The sequence below is a fragment of the Scyliorhinus torazame genome, chromosome 9, assembly GCF_047496885.1.
Source record: "Scyliorhinus torazame isolate Kashiwa2021f chromosome 9, sScyTor2.1, whole genome shotgun sequence".
Lineage (NCBI taxonomy): Eukaryota > Metazoa > Chordata > Chondrichthyes > Carcharhiniformes > Scyliorhinidae > Scyliorhinus > Scyliorhinus torazame.
Window position 1 is genome coordinate 22951462 of NC_092715.1, and position 18423 is coordinate 22969884.

An 18423-nucleotide genomic window follows, 5' to 3' on the forward strand; every position below is an offset into this window, starting at 1 on the left:
AGTTTACCGGGAGATGCAGAATGCATAGAGTCAGAGGTCTACAGCACAGATAAGGCCCTTCATCCATCCCGCCTGCGCCCATCCAAAATGACCATCTAACTATTCTAATCCCATTTCCCAGCACTTGGTCCATAACCGGTGTGCCTTGGCATCGCAAGTGCACATCTAAATACTTCTTAAATGTTATGAGGGTCTCTGCCTCCACCCCCCTTTCAGGCAGCGAGTTCCAGACTCCCACCACCCTCTGGGTGAAAAGGTTTCCCCTCACATTTCCTCTAACCCTCCTGCCCCTTACCTTAAATCTGTGCCCCCCCGGTCACTGATCCCTCCACCAAGGGAAAAGTTTCTTCCTGTTTACTCTATCTATGCCCCTCATAATTTTATACATCTCAATCACGTCCCCCCTCAGTCTCCTCTGCTCCAAGGAAAACAACCCCAGTCTATCCAATCTCTCTTCAGAACTAACACTCTCCAGCCCAGGCAACATCCAGGTAAATCTCCTCTGCCCCCTTTCCAGTGCTATCACATCCCTCCTATAATGTGCATTCCAGAACTTCACACAATACTCGAGCTGTGGCCTAACCAACATTTTATACAGTTCCAGCATAACCTCCCTGCTCTTAAACTCTATGTCTCGGCTAATAAAGGCAAGTATACCATATGGCTTCTTAACCACTGTATCCACCTGCTCTGCTACCTTAAGGGACCGGTGTACATGCACACCAAGGTCCCTCTGATCCTCGGTGCTCCCCAGAATCCTGCTGTTTATCATGTATTCCGTTGCCTTGATTGTCCTGCCCGAGTGCATCACCTCACACTTATCCGGATTGAACTCCATTTGCCACTGATCAGCCCATCTGACCAGTCTGTAATCTAAGGCTATTCTTCTCACTATTTACCACCCAGCATTTTTCGTATTATCCGCAAACTTTACTGATACACCGTCCTACGTTCATGTCTAAATAATTTATATAAACCACAAACAGCAAGGGCCCCAACACTGATCCCTGTTGGACCCCACTGGACACAGGCTTCCAGTCAGAAAAACACCCCTCGACCATCACCCTCTGCTTCCTGCCACTCAGCCAATTCTGCATCCAATTTGCCAAGTTTCCTTGGATACCTTCGCTATCAGTCTCCCAGGTAGGACCTTATCAGAAGCCTTAGTGAAGTCCAAGTAAACTACGTCAAATGCATTGCCCTCATCCACATCTGGTCACCTCTTTCAATCAAGTTGGTCAGACATGACCTCTCCTTAACAAAACCTTGCTGACTGTTCTTGATTAATCCCTGCCTTTCCAAATGCAGATTAATTCTGTCTCTCAGAATTGCTTCCAATAGTTCCCCCACCACTGAGGTTAAACTGACTGGTCTGTAGTTTCCTGCTTTATCCCTTCCTCCCTTCTTGAATAATGGAACCACATTGGTTATCCCCCAGTCCCCCGGCACCTCTCCTGTGGCCAGAGAGGAATTGAAAATTGTCAGCACCCCTGCTATTTCCTCCCTTGCCTCACTCAGCAGCCTGGGATTAATTTCATCTGGATCTGGACATCTATCGACTTTTAAGCCTGCCAGACCACTCAGAAGCTCCTCTCTGACTATGTTAATCTCTTTAATTTTGTTACAGTCCTTCTCCCTGATTCCTCTCCCCACACTGTCCCTCTCACGAGTGAACACTGACACAAAGTATTCATTTAGACCCCTACCTACATCCTCCGGCTCCACACACAAATTACACTGTGGTCCTTAATAAGCCCTACTCTTTCTTTAGTTATCCTTTTATCTTCATGTACTTGCAAAACAACTTAGGATGTTCCTTTATTTACCTGCCAGTATCCTTTCATATCTCCTTTTTGATCTCCTAATTTCCTTTTTAAGTTTCCTCTTGCACAGTCTATATGCCTCTAGGGCTTTTGCTGCTTTGAGCCCTCAATATCTGCCATAAGCCTCCCTTTTTCTCCTGATCCAATGCTGTATATCCCTCGATATCCAGGGTTCACTGGATTTGTTGGTCCACCCTTTTTCTTGATTGGAACATGTTGGCCCTGCACTCTCCCTATTTCCTTCCTAAATACGTCCCACTGTTCTGTCACAAATTTACCTAAAAGTGTCTGCTCCTAGTCCACTCTGGCCAAATCATATCGGATCTTCTTAAAATCGGCCTTCCCCCAGTTTAGAACTTTGATTTCAGGCCCATCCTTGTCCTTTTCCATAACAACCTTGAATCTAACTGAGTTATGATCACTGTCTGCAAGATGCTCCCCCATTGATACTTCAAACACTTGCCCAGCTTAGTCACCGAAAATTAAGTCCAAACCGCCCTCTCTCTTGTAGGACCTTCTACGTTCTGGCTTAAAAGGTTCTCCTGGATGCATTTTAAGAATTCCGCTCCCTCTAAACTTTTCACACGGTGGCTACCCCAGTTATGTTGGGGAAGTTGAAACCCCCCACTATCACTACCCTATTACTGATACACAGCTCTGAAATTTATCTACATATCTGCTCTTCTTTTTCTCCTGGACTGTTAGGAGCCTTTAGGACACTCCCAACAACGTGATTGCTCCTTTTTGGTTTTTAAGTTCTACCCATACAGTTTCAGTTGAAGAGCCTTCTAAAATGTTGTCCCTCCTTACTGCTGTAATTCATTCCCTGATCAAAACTGCGACACCCCTGGCCTCTCTCCTTCCCTATCTCACCTGAAGATCCTTTATCCTGGAATATCGAGCTGCCAATCCTGCCCTTCTCTCAACCATGTCTCCGTGACAGCAATGACATCACATCCCCATTTTTAAATTTGCGCCGTCAATTTTTTTAAGAACGTAGAACATACAGTGCAGAAGGAGGCCATTCGGCCCATCGAGTCTGCACCAACCCACTTAAGCCCTCACTTCCACCCTATCCCTGTAACCCAATAGCCCCTCCTAATCTCTTTGGACACGAAGGGCAATTTATCACGGCCAATCCACCTAACCTGCGCGTCTTTGGGCTGTGGGAGGAAACCGGAGCACCCGGAGGAAACCCACGCAGACACGGGGAGAACGTGCAAACTCCGCACAGACACCCTATCCCCAGCGTGGAATCGAACCTGGGACCCTGGCGCTGTGAAGCCACAGTGCTAGCCACTGTGCTACCCCTATCTGCCTTGTTCGCCAGACTCCTTGCATTAAAATAAATACCAACCAAATCTTGCCTAATTTGCCAATGCACATCTTGCCACGCATTAACACTTCTGAACTAAAAACTGCCTCTCTATCGGATCCTCACTTTCACATCTACAAGAGGTTTATGCAGTATAGTTAGGATTAAACTTAGAAATGAGAAAAAGTGTTAAATTCTCATGAAGAATCAAATTCTGTTAAAATGAGCAGACACGACCAAAACTGTGTCATTCGGAAGGTTAACAATAACCTGGTGCATGTGGTACAGTTACATTTAGAACTATCTTTGTGTAACCTTCTTTTCCGGTTGTTGGAAAGTCCCAACATTAATCAAATCAGATAAGATCGAGGATGGGAAAGTCCACACGTTACATCGTCAGTTAATTTGCGAGAGCAGCTAACATTTATTTATTTGGTGAATGCCCTCAGCCAGGCAGAAGCACAATTGCTTCACAGCTCCAGGGTCCCAGGTTTGATTCCCGGCTTGGGTCACTGTCCGTGCGGAGTCTGCATGTTCTCCCCGTGTGTGCGTGGGTTTCCTCCGGGCGCTCCGGTTTCCTCCCACAGTCCAAAGATGTGCAGGTTAGGTGCGTTGGCCATGCTAAATTGCCCCTTAATGTCCAAAAAGATTAAGTGGGGTTACTGGGTTGCGGGGATAGGGTGGAGGTGTGGGCATGGGTGGGGTGCTCTTTCCAAGGGTGCAGACTTGATGGGCCTAATGGCCTCCTTCTGCACTGTAAATTCTATGATTCTATTAAGGGTGGAGCACCCTTTGCTCGGAAGGTTGAATCCAGGCAGGACTGGGTTTGGCAGCTCACTAGAAGTAAATCTCATTGGTCTGCGCCTGGGAAATTTCAAACCTATCCCTTGGGAAACATATTTTTCAGGTGAATATTTTGCTGACCACTAATTCACCCTTTTAAAATTTTTTACAAGTTGTTCAAGTTCAAACAGCTGCGACGGTCCAGGAGGTATGTGTAAGCGGCTTGTCAATGTTTTAGAGTTAGGTTCTGGGTGCTTCAGGATTGGATGCCATGCTGCACTCTGCAGGTCTGACCTGCGTCTGCTAGAGCGTGGGGTTCACGAACGTTACAGCAGATCAGGCGAGGAGCCTGGAGATCCGAAATCTACCAATTGTTGCAATTTCACAGGCACTCACCAAAGCATCCTTCAACAAAACTCTCATCTTGGAAATAAAGGGAAGAGCTGATGCCTCACACCGATGCCAAGATACAATAGCCCCGTTCAAGCTCCGACATTCTCACTTAAAGACAGCGAGTTAAAGGGGATTGTTAAATGGTTAACACTCACATGGGTAGTGCGAGAGAGAGAAACAGAAGTGAGAAGGAAAGAAAGAGAAAAAAAAGGAGTCATGGATCGAGAGAGAAAGACAGCGAGACAGGCAAAGAGAAAGAACTGTGAAGCCACGAATTAGAGAGCAGTGTTAACGTTTTCCACTCAATTGGGGATGGGAGATATTTTTTCCAAGTTCACAATTCGAGAGCAGAGGGACTGTTGAATCTAGTTTCCCCGAACCACACCGTTGACTGGTGTGCTGCTGATAAAGATGTGAATATTCCTGCTGCCTCACGGCGGGAGGGACCCGGGATCGATCCCGGTCCCGGGTCACTGTCCATGTGGAGTTTGCACAATCTCCCCATGTCTGCGTGGGTCTCACCCCCACAACCCAAAGATGTGCAGGGGAGGTGGATTGGCCATGCTAAAGTGCCCCTTAATTGGAAACAAAATGAATTGGGTGCTCTAAACTTATAATGTAAAAAAATTTGAATATTCCGTTCTCTTGATACTGAATCTCCCCTCCATACCGAATCTCCCCTCCATACAACAGTAAACATGCAAACTCTCGACCTTTGACCTGTTCAGACCCACCCCTGACAGGGTGTATGCAGGACAGCTATGGCTGAACTTCAGTGAAAGGGTGTTGGGACCTGTTGGATCTTCAGCCCCAATCCGAATGGGTCTCTCTCAGTTGGGCCGGGCTCGGAATGCCCCTCCCCAGTTAGTGATATTCAGCCATTGAACCTCTCCCCAGTTAGGCGACTGAAACCCATCCTGGACATAACACCATATTTACCTTAACATTCTGCTTTGTGGCACACAGTTCCTTCTCCACACCATGACCATTTTTTGCCCGTTGCTCCTCCAACTGGCGTGACAGCTGCTGGCACATGTCGGCCGTGCTGGCAAGGCGTTGCTGAAGCTTTTCTGTCTCGCCCGCCAACGAACGACACCACAGCTCCCGGGTGGCGTGAAATCTGTCCTTCTCCTGCAGGGCGTGGCGCAGCCTGGCAATCTCGCCATCCTTCTCGTGCTGCGGGCTGCCCACTATTTGTTCCACTTCTCGTTCCTTCTCCTTCAAGCGCAGTTCAACCGCCTGTAGATCCTTCAATGGGGTGAAGGAAGAAGGACAGGTCAATTAGTTTCATTCAACAACTGACCAGGTTGCACAGTGGGTAGCACTCTTGCTTTGTGTCACAAGGTCACGGGTTCAATTCCCACTCCAGACACTTGAGCACATCCTCTAGGCCGACACTCTCAGTGCAACACTCGGGAGAGATTCATCGTCCGAGGTGCCGTCCAATTGAGGATCAGTCTGTCCTCGGGGTGGATGTAAGAGATCCTATTGTGCCGCTATTTCAAAGGAAAGCTGGGGAGTTTTCCCTTGGCCAATATGCATTTCTCAACCAACATCATTAAATCCTGATTACCTGTTAGATCTTTCTGCAGCTAGGTGTGTACATTGCGGGGATTCCCACATTACAAATGGCCACGCAGGATGTCCTGAAAGGCACTAAAGAAATGCATTTTTTCCCCCCCACTGTGCCGCTGTTACTTGGTCATAAACCTAGAATTCCCTCCCTAACAGCACTACGGGAGTACCTACACCACATGAATTACAGTGGTTTAAGGAGACAGCTCACCATTTTCCAAAGGACCTTTGGGGATGGGCATCACTAACCACACCACATTCCAGGAATTAATTAGTTTGGGCATTCTAATCAGACGCCATATTCAGCAACTTCCAAAATTCCAGACTAACCTCAGCCTTCGATTTGCAACACACTGAGCTGTCACTCACTGAGTATCGAAGCCCTACTCTGTACTTCACGGTAAAAGAATGTCCCAAACTAGTTTCCTTCTCCACCCTAAGTACTTCAATTTATATTTCCCTCTCGTCAGTAATTTTTATAATCACTGTCTTTGTTAAGTAGTTTTACCTGTCTGACTAAACGTTATCAAATTACCCATGGTTAAGAATCCTCTCCATTACTGTTAGTATTTTTTCAAAGCTTGCTCAAGGCCTGTGAGCAACAAGAGCACCGTTGGCACCAGCTGAGTAATGTATTGGATACGAAGCACTTAAGACAGTAAAAGGACGAACAAGCTGGCATCTTAACACAATTTACATCCTTGGGATGTCCGGAAGCCCGTCCCAGCCAATCAATTAAAATGCAGCCCCTATTGTTTTGGAGACAACAAAAAGGGCAGCCATTTTATACACAGCAAGCTCCCACAGACAGCAGTTGGTAAAGGGATAAATGTTGGCCAGGATATCTAGGAACTCTCAATTTTGTTTTTCAAAATAGGACCATGGGATCTTTTGCATCCACCCGGGAAAAGCCTTGGTTTTTAACATCCCACCAAGAGGAGGCACCTTCAAAAACGCAGCGTTCCCTCTGGACTGCAGTGTAGTGGCAGCTGAGATCATCTGTTCAAGCTCAGAAGTGGAGTGTGAAGCCATGACCTTCTAGCTGAGGAGCGAGTGTGCTGCCAGTGGGGCTAGGTGAATTATCCAATCGTTTGAATTAAGCCTTATAAATAAATGTAGCTCACAGCACAGAAACAGGCCATTTTGCCCAAGTGATTCCTGCCAGTGTTTATCTTCCACGATGTTAGCATTCATGTCGAGAGGGCTAGAATACAAGACCAGGGATGTACTTCTGAGGCTGTATAAGGCTCTGGTCAGACCCCATTTGGAGTATTGTGATCAATTCTGGGCCCCGAATCTAAGGAAGGACGTGTTGACCTTGGAAAGGGTCCAGAGGAGGTTCACAAGAATGATGCCTGGAATTAAGAGCTTGTCGTATGAGGAACGGTTGAGGACTCTGGATCTGTACTCGTTGGAGTTTAGAAGGATGAGAGGGGATCTTATTGAAACTTACAGGATACTGCGAGGTCTGGATAGAGTGGATGTGGAGAGGATGTTTCGGCTTGTAGGAAAAACTAGAAGCAGAGGACACAATCTCAGACTAAAGGGACGATCCTTTAAAACAGAGACGAGGGGGCGGCATGTGGGGCAGTGGTTAGCACTGGGACTGCGGCGCCGAGGACCCGGGTTTGAATCCTGGCCCTGGGTCACTGTCCGTGTGGAGTTTGCACATTCTCCCCATGTCTGCGTGGGTTTCACCCCCACAACCCAAAATGTGCAGGTTACGTGGATTGGTCACGCTAAATTGCCCCATAATTAGAAAAAAAATAATTGGGTTCTCTCCAAAATTTTTTTTTAAAAACAGAGATGAGGAGGAATTTCTTCAGCCAGAGGGCGGTGAATCTGTGGAACTCTTGCCGCAGAAGGCTGTGGAGGCCAAATCACGGAGTGTCTTCAAGACAGAGATAGATAGGTTCTTGATTAATGAGGGGATCAAGCATTATGGGGAGAAGGCAGGAGAATGGGGATGAGAAAATATCAGCCATGATTGAATGGCAAAGCAGACTCGATGGGCCGAGTGGCCTAATTCTGTTCCTATGTCTTATGGCCTTGCTCGCTTTACTTGATCTAACCCCATCAGCATATCCTTCTATTCTTTCCTTCCACATGCATTTATCTAGCTTCCCCTGAAGTGATGTTTGCCTTAGCCACGTCTTTGAGAGCGAGTTCCAGGGTCTAACCACTCGGTGCATAAAGAAGTGGGGGGACCAACAGCCTGTCCTGGTCCCCCCATGCCGACTCTATAGTTAAGAAAGCCCACCAATGACTCTACTTTCTCAGAAGACTAAGGAAATGTGGCATGTCAGCTACGACCCTCACCAACTTCTACAGATGCACCATAGAAAGCATTCTTTCTGGTTGTAACACAGCTTGGTATGGAGCCTGCTCTGCCCAAGACCGCAGGAAACTACAAAAGGTTGTGAATGTAGCCCAGTCCATCGCGCAAACCAGCCTCCCATCCATTGACTCTGTCTATAATTCCAGCTGCCTCAGAAAGGCAGCCAGCATAATTAAGGACCCCACGCACCCCGGACATACTCTCTTCCACCTTCTTCCGTCAGGAAAAAGATACCAAAGTTTGAGGTCACGTACCAACCGACGAAAGAACAGCTTCTTCCCTACTGCCATCAGACGTTTGAATGGACCTACCTCGTATTAAGTTGATCTTTTCTCTACACCTTGCTATAACTGGAACATTATATTCTGCAGTCACTCCTTCCTTCCCTATGTACGGTGCATTGTTTGTACAGCATGCAAGAAACAATACTTTTCACTGAGGAGTTGAACGCGTGGCTACAGGGATGGTGCAGGAGGGAGGGTTTCAGATTTCTGGATAACTGGGGCTCATTCTGGGGTCGGTGGGACTTCTACAAACGGGATGGTCTACACCTGGCCCAGAGGGGTACCAATATCCTGGGGGGGAAATTTGCTAATGCTCTTCGGGAGGGTTTAAACTAGTTCAGCAGGGGCTTGGGAACCTGAATTGTAACTCCAGTATGCAGGAGGTTGAGTAGTGAGGACATGAGTAAGGTTTTAAAGTTACAGAAGTGTACCGGCATGCAGGAAGGTGGTTTAAAGTGTGTCTTCTTCAATGCCAGGAGCATCCGGAATAAGGTGGGTGAACTTGGGGCATGGGTTGGTACCTGGGACTTCGATGTTGTGGCCATTTCGGAGACATGGATAGAGCAGGGACAGGAATGGTTGTTGCAGGTGCCGGGGTTTAGATATTTCAGTAAGCTCAGGGAAGGTGGTAAAAGAGGGGGAAGGGTGGCATTGTTAGTCAAGGACAGTATTACGGTGGCAGAAAGGACGTTTGATGAGGACTCGTCAATTGAGGTAGTATGGGCTGAGGTTAGAAACAGGAAAGGAGAGGTCACCCTGTTAGGGGTTTTCTATAGGCCTCCGAAAAGTTCCAGAGATGTAGAGGAAAAGGATTGCAAAGATGATTCTGGATAGGAGCGAAAGCAACAGGGTAGTTGTTATGGGGGACTTTAACTTTCCAAATATTGACTGGAAACGCTATAGTTGAGTACTTTAGATGGGTCCGTTTTTGTCCAGTGTGTGCAGGAGGGTTTCCTGACACAATATGTAGATAGGCCAACGAGAAGCGAGGCCGTATTGGATTTGGTACTGGGTAATGAACCAGGACAGGTGTTAGATTTGGAGGTAGGTGAGCACTTAGGTGATAGTGACCACAATTCGATTACGTTTACTTTAGCGATGGAAAGGGATAGGTATGTACCGCAGGGCAAGAGTTATATCTGGGGGAAAGGCAATTATGATGCGATAAGGCAAGACTTAGGATGCATCGGATGGAGAGGAAAACTGCAGGGGATGGGCACAATGGAAATGTGGAGCTTGTTCAAGGAACAGCTACTGCGTGTCCTTGATAAGTATGTGCCTGTCAGGCAGGGAGGAAGTGGTCGAGCGAGGGAACCGTGGTTTACTAAGGCAGTCGAAACACTTGTCAAGAGGAAAAAGGAGGCTTATGTAAAGATGAGACATGAAGGTTCAGTAAGGGCGCTCGAGAGTTACAAGTTAGCTAGGAAGGACCTAAAGAGAGCTAAGAAGAGCCAGGAGGGGACATGAGAAGTCTTTGGCAGGTAGGATCAAGGATAACCCTAAAGCTTTCTATAGATATATCAGGAATAAAAGAATGACTAGGGTAAAAGAGTAGGGCCAGTCAAGGACAATAGTGGGACGTTGTGCTTGGAGTCCGACGAGATAGGAGAGGTGCTAAATGAATATTTTTCGTCAGTATTCACACAGGAAAAAGACAATGTTGTCGAGGAGAATACTGAGATTCAGGCTATTAGACTAGAAGGACTTGAGGTTCATAAGGAGGAGGTGTTAACAATTCTGGAAAGGGTGAAAATAGATAAGTCCCCTGGGCCGGATGGGATTTATCCTAGGATTCTTTGGGAAGCTAGGGAGGAGATTGCTGAGCCTTTGGCTTTGATCTTTAAGTCATCTTTGTCAACAGGAATAGTGCCAGAAGACTGGAGGATAGCAAATGTTGTCCCCTTGTTCAAGAAGGGGAGTAGAGACAACCCCGGTAACTATAGACCAGTGAGCCTTACTTCTGTTGTGGGCAAAATCTTGGAAAGGTTTATAAGAGATAGGGTGTATAATGATCTGGAAAGGAATAATTTGTTTAGACATAGTCAACACGGTTTCGTGAAGGGTAGGTCGTGCCTCACAAACCTTATTGAGTTCTTTGAGAAGGTGACCAAACAGGTGGATGAGGGTAAAGTAGTTGATGTGGTGTATATGGATTTCAGTAAAGCGTTTGATAAGGTTCCCCACGGTAGGCTACTGCAGAAAATACGGAAGCATGGGATTCAGGGAGATTTAGCAGTTTGGATCAGAAATTGGCTAGCTGGAAGAAGACAAAGGGTGGTGGTTGATGGGAAGTGTTCAGACTGGAGTCCAGTTACTAGTGGTGTACCACAAGGATCTGTTTTGGGGCCACTGCTGTTTGTCATTTTTATAAATGACCTGGAGGAGGGCGTAGAAGGATTGGTGAGTAAATTTGCAGATGACACTAAAGTCGGTGGAGTTGTGGACAGTGCGGAAGGATGTTACAAGTTACAGAGGGACATAGATAAGCTGCAGCGCTGGACTGAGAGGTGGCAAATGGAGTTTAATGCAGAAAAGTGTGAGGTGATTCATTTTGGAAGGAATAACAGGAAGACCGAGTACTGGGCTAATGGTAAGATTCTTGGCAGTGTGGATGAGCAGAGAGATCTCGGTGTCCATGTACATAGATCCCTGAAAGTTGCCACTCAGGTTGAGAGGGTTGTTAAGAAGGCGTACGGTGTGTTAGCTTTTATTGGTAGAGGGATTGAGTTTCGGAGCCATGAGGTCATGTTGCAGCTGTACAAAACTCTGGTGCGGCCGCATTTAGAATATTGCGTGCAATTCTGGTCGCCACATTATAGGAAGGATGTGGAAGCATTGGAAAGGGTGCAGAGGGGATTTACCAGAATGTTGCCTGGTATGGAGGGAAGATCTTATGAGGAAAGGCTGAGGGACTTGAGGCTGTTTTCGTTAGAGAGAAGAAGGTTTAAGAGGTGACTTAATTGAGACATACAAGATGATCAGAGGATTGGATAGGGTGGACAGTGAGAGCCTTCTTCCTCGGATGGTGATGTCTAGCATGAGGGGGACATAGCTTTAAATTGAGGGGAGATAGATATAAGACAGACGTCAGAGGTAGGTTCTTTACTCAGAGTAGTAAGGGCGTGGAATGCCCTGCCTGCAACAGTAGTGGACTCGCCAACACCAAGGGTATTCAAATGGTCATTGGATAGACATATGGACGATAAGGGAATAGTGTAAATTTAGAGTGGCTTTAGAGTGGTTTCACAGGTCGGCGCAACATCGAGGGCTGAAGGGCCTGTACTGCGCTGTAATGTTCTATGTTAATACATGCGACAATAATAAATCAAATCAAATCAAAAAGGGTTAGGTGGGGTTACGGAGATAGGGTGGGGGAAGTGGACTGAGGAAGGGGTCTCTTTTCGAGGGCCGCTGCAGACTCGGTGGCCTCCTGCACGTAGGGATTCTACAATTCGGTGGACACAATCCAATTCGGGACAAGGAATAGGCATTCCTGGCAAGGCCGGCATCATTGCCCATCCCGATACAACTGAGCGCCTTACTTTAATACTGAGGGCATTAAAGTTGGCTCCCTACCTGTTGATATGGAGTCACATATAGTCCAGGCGAGGCAAGGATAGCAGATTGTCCTTAAAGGACATTTGTAACCAGATATTTTAAAACTGCAATCCAATAATTTCATGGTCACAATTACTGATACTAGCTTCAAATCCACTTAATAGAATTAATTTGGAATAAAATTTCCCAGCTCCATACTGGACCTTGAACTCAGAAACATTAGCCCAGACCTCGGAGTTATTAGTTCACTAACCATTACTAATATCCCTGATGTACCCCCCAGTTTTCACGGTTCAAAGGGACTTGGTTTTGAAAGGGCCATAATGTCATCTTATTTCCAGTGCTGTTTGAATATCACATTATGTATTTGAAACATGACCAACATGGCTGGCTCTCAACTGTTCGACGAAGTAGCCTTTGAGGAGGATATCGAAAATTCCAGGAGGGCTACTTTTCAAAGAAGAGTAAAGGAGTTCTCCATGGTGTCCCGGACAATAGTTAACCCTCAACCAACATCACTCAAGTAAAATAACTGGTCATTATCTCATCGAAGATCGTGGGAGCTTCCTGTCTGCAGATTGGCTGCTATGTTGCCTGCATTACAAGTGACAACGGTTCAGCAGAACCTCAAAGTGCTTTGGGTTGTCCTAAGGTCACGAAATGTGCTCTGTAAATGTAAATTTGTTCTTTCTTCGTATGAGAAAACTTGACATTGGGTGCGAGTGGTGACACAAGGAAATGAGCTATGATGAGGTCTTGTGGTATTCATGGTCAGCTAGATTGATATGACTAGTTTTCGAACAAGTAATGATGAATGGGTGGATATTTACCAGAAGACAAGTGCCTTCACCTGATATTAGTCATTTGATCAAATGACCCTGAATATCATTTATTATCAGGTAATGTTGTTGCTCAACATTGTTTCCCTGACACAGCAGACAGCATCGTTCCCACAAGGGGTGGGATGTTAGGTGGCTCATTCTTAGTTGTCTGTCTCTCATGTTGCCATCCCCTCTGCTGAGGAGGATGCCTCGCCCTCAGCCTTACCGAGGTAGGCAATCATCCCTCAAACAGACTGTGGCTCTTTTCACTGGAAAAAAAAAAAAAAAGAGGGATAACCAAATCGTGGCCTGGTTAGATGTGAAGATGATGTTCCCACTTGTGAGAGAGACCAAAACTAGGGGCCATAAATGTAAGTCAGTTGCTCGTAAATTCAACAGGGAATTCAGCAGAAACCTCTTTCACAGAATTGTTACAGCGCAGGAGGCCGCCATTTTGTCCAGTGTCCAGTTCATTCCCTCCATCCACGTCACAATAAAAAGATCATCTGGTCATGATCTTGGGGCAGCACGGTAGCATTGTGGATCGCACAATTGCTTCACAGCTCCAGGGTCTCAGGTTCGATTCCCAGCTTGGGTCACTGTCTGTGCGGAGTCTGCACGTTCTCCCCTTGTCTGCGTGGGTTTCCTCCGGGTGCTCCGGTTTCCTCCCACAGTCCAAAGATGTGCAGGTTAGGTGGATTGCCCATGCTAAATTGCCCTTAGTGTCCAAAAAAGGTCAGGTGGGGTTGCTGGGTTACGGGGATAGGGTGGGGGTGTGGGCTTAAGTAGAGTGCTCTTTCCAAGGGCCGGTGCAGACTCGATGGGCTGAATGGCCTCCTTATATGTATCCAGTTCGTTATTTGTTGGGCTCCACTGAGGATAGAATTGGGGGCGGGCAAGAGCACAACTGTGGAATTTATGAAAATGTGATTGCTAGGATTCCCTGACATCAAGGGCTTCAGGCAACAGATCAAACCTCTCGGAAAAATACAACTCCATGCAAGTGGTGTTCCGGTAAATTGTGTACATCAACAAGGATTGGAAATCCATTCTGGCTGTACATCATTGCTGCATTGTCTATATTACAACAGTGATCAGACTTTAAAAGTACTTCATTGGCTGTGAAGTGCGCTGGGACATGGGGGTGAGAGGTGCTATAGAAATGCAAGTTCCCCCCCCCCCCCCCTCCCTCCCCAATGGGGAAAACCATGTCATAAAAGCGGTTCCTTCTGTGTGAACTGTAATCTGGTTGACTTTTAAATAAGGAACAAAAATGCAACAACTTCTCTTTTACTGCTCCTTAAAATAAAGATACTGACTGTTCCTTCCTCCTCAGGAGGTGGGCGTCTCAGGCGAGATTGGGCCAGCTTTGAACAATCTGCTGGTGAACTGCTGGACACAACGGGGTCTCTTGCCAACCACTTCAGGGACAATTCAACTCCAGGGCTTTGGTGGGGAGCAGGAGTCACACAGCCGGGTCTTGAAGGCCACAGGTCCCTTCCCTCAACGAACCACTTATTTGCTTGTATATATTTCTGTGGCCTATTGATCGCAAAGTGATTCACGGACGGTGCATTACGTAAAGTGGTCATGGAGACAGCGCGCGCACGCGCGCAACACACACACACACACACACACACACATGCGCGCGCAACACACACACACACACACACACATGCGCGCGACACACACACACACACACACACACACACACACATGCGCGCGACACACACACACACACACACACACACACACACATGCGCGCGACACACACACACACACACACACACACACACACATGCGCGCGACACACACACACACACACACACACACACACACATGCGCGCGACACACACACACACACACACACACACACACACACATGCGCGCGACACACACACACACACACACACACACACACACATGCGCGCGACACACACACACACACACACACACACACACACATGCGCGCGACACACACACACACACACACACACACACACACATGCGCGCGACACACACACACACACACACACACACACACACATGCGCGCGACACACACACACACACACACACACACACACACATGCGCGCGACACACACACACACACACACACACACACACACATGCGCGCGACACACACACACACACACACACACACACACACATGCGCGCGACACACACACACACACACACACACACACACACACATGCGCGCGACACACACACACACACACACACACACACACACATGCGCGCGACACACACACACACACACACACACACACACACATGCGCGCGACACACACACACACACACACACACACACACACATGCGCGCGACACACACACACACACACACACACACACACACATGCGCGCGACACACACACACACACACACACACACACACACATGCGCGCGACACACACACACACACACACACACACACACACATGCGCGCGACACACACACACACACACACACACACACACACATGCGCGCGACACACACACACACACACACACACACACACACATGCGCGCGACACACACACACACACACACACACACACACACATGCGCGCGACACACACACACACACACACACACACACACACATGCGCGCGACACACACACACACACACACACACACACACACATGCGCGCGACACACACACACACACACACACACACACACACATGCGCGCGACACACACACACACACACACACACACACACACATGCGCGCGACACACACACACACACACACACACACACACACACACATGCGCGCGACACACACACACACACATGCGCGCGACACACACACACACACATGCGCGCGACACACACACACACACATGCGCGCGACACACACACACACACACACACACACACACACACACACACACACACACACACACACACACACACACACACACACACACACACACACACACACACACACACACACACACACACACACACACACACACACACACACACACACACACACACACACACACACACACACACACACACACACACACACACACACACACACACACACACACACACACACACACACACACACACACACACACACACACACACACACACACACACACACACACACACACACACACACACACACACACACACACACACACACACACACACACAGGCGCAACACACACACAGGCGCAACACACACAGGCGCAACACACACACACACACAGGCGCAACACACACACACACACACAGGCGCAACACACACACACACACACACACAGGCGCAACACACACACACACACACACACAGGCGCAACACACACACACACACACACACACACAGGCGCAACACACACACACACACAGGCGCAACACACACACACACACACACACACACAGGCGCAACACACACACACACACACACACACACAGGCGCAACACACACACACACACACACACACACAGGCGCAACACACACGCAACACACACATACACAGGCGCAACACACATACACAGGCGCAACACACACACACAGGCGCAACACACACACACAGGCGCAACACACACACACAGGCGCAACACACACACACAGGCGCAACACACACACACAGGCGCAACACACACACACAGGCGCAACACACACACACAGGCGCAACACACACACACAGGCGCAACACACACACACAGGCGCAACACACACACACAGGCGCAACACACACACACAGGCGCAACACACACACACAGGCGCAACACACACACACAGGCGCAACACACACACACAGGCGCAACACACACACACAGGCGCAACACACACACACAGGCGCAACACACACACACAGGCGCAACACACACACACAGGCGCAACACACACACACAGGCGCAACACACACACACAGGCGCAACACACACACACAGGCGCAACACACACACACAGGCGCAACACACACACACAGGCGCAACACACACACACAGGCGCAACACACACACACAGGCGCAACACACACACACAGGCGCAACACACACACACAGGCGCAACACACACACACAGGCGCAACACACACACACAGGCGCAACACACACACACAGGCGCAACACACACACACAGGCGCAACACACACACACAGGCGCAACACACACACACAGGCGCAACACACACACACAGGCGCAACACACACACACACGCAACACAGGCGCAACACACACACACACAGGCGCAACACACACACAGGCGCAACACACACACAGGCGCAACACACACACACAGGCGCAACACACACACACAGGCGCAACACACACACACAGGCGCAACACACACACACAGGCGCAACACACACACACAGGCGCAACACACACACACAGGCGCAACACACACACACAGGCGCAACACACACACACAGGCGCAACACACACACACAGGCGCAACACACACACACAGGCGCAACACACACACACACACAGGCGCAACACACACACACACACAGGCGCAACACACACACACACACAGGCGCAACACACACACACACACAGGCGCAACACACACACACACACAGGCGCAACACACACACACACACAGGCGCAACACACACACACACACAGGCGCAACACACACACACACACAGGCGCAACACACACACACACACAGGCGCAACACACACACACAGGCGCAAACACACACACACACAGGCGCAACACACACACACACACAGGTGCAACACACACACACACACACAGGTGCAACACACACACACACACACACAGGCGCAACACACACACACACACACAGGCAAACATAACGCCACAATCTGGGCCTCTGGTTTCCATAGGAAATTTCACTTTGTCAGCTTAGACACCAGGAGTGCCAGTGCCGGGGGTCAGACAAGCTGCTGAGGCAGGGCTCAGAGTGTTGTCCCAGGCAACTGGTTGGGAAATGGATGGGGGTCTCTCTCCCCCCCCCCCGTTATCTTAAATACATGAAGCTTTTTGCAGACTATTTGAAGCTGTCAGTGCTGCTTCTCCTCTCAGCCCAGTCTCCCCCCCACCCAGCCTCCCCCCCCCCAGTCTCCCCCCACCCCCACCCCCATCCCCGTCTCCCCCCCAGCACCCCCCGTCTCCCCCCAGCCTCCCCCACCCCCGTCTCCCCCCAGCCTCCCCACCCCCGTCTTCCCCCAGCACCCCCCGTCTCCCCCCAGCCCCCCCGTCTCCCCCCCCACCCCCCAGCCTCGTCTCCCCCCCCACCCACCCCCAGCCCCGTCTCTCCCCCCCACCCACCCCCGTCTCTCCCCCCCCACCCACCCCCAGCCCCGTCTCTCCCCCCCCACCCACCCCCAGCCCCGTCTCTCCCCCCCCACCCACCCCCAGCCCAGTCTCTCTCCCCCCCCACCCACCCCCAGCCCAGTCTCTCTCCCCCCCCACCCACCCCCAGCCCCGTCTCTCTCCCCCCCCACCCACCCCCAGCCCCGTCTCTCTCCCCCCCCACCCACGTCTCTCTCCCCCCCCACCCACCCCCAGCCCCGTCTC

The 18423-nt window shown here is 49.3% G+C and overlaps 1 protein-coding gene across 1 annotated transcript in view; it reads right to left on the reverse strand.

Moving 5' to 3' along the window:
• Window positions 1–18423, reverse strand: part of tnip2 (TNFAIP3 interacting protein 2) — a 38230-nt gene that overhangs the window by 17514 nt on the left and 2293 nt on the right. Inside the window, exon 2 of the mRNA XM_072515690.1 lies at window positions 5254–5562. Within this exon, the coding sequence (XP_072371791.1) occupies window positions 5254–5562 (309 nt within the window). The remainder of the gene's footprint in view (window positions 1–5253; window positions 5563–18423) is intronic.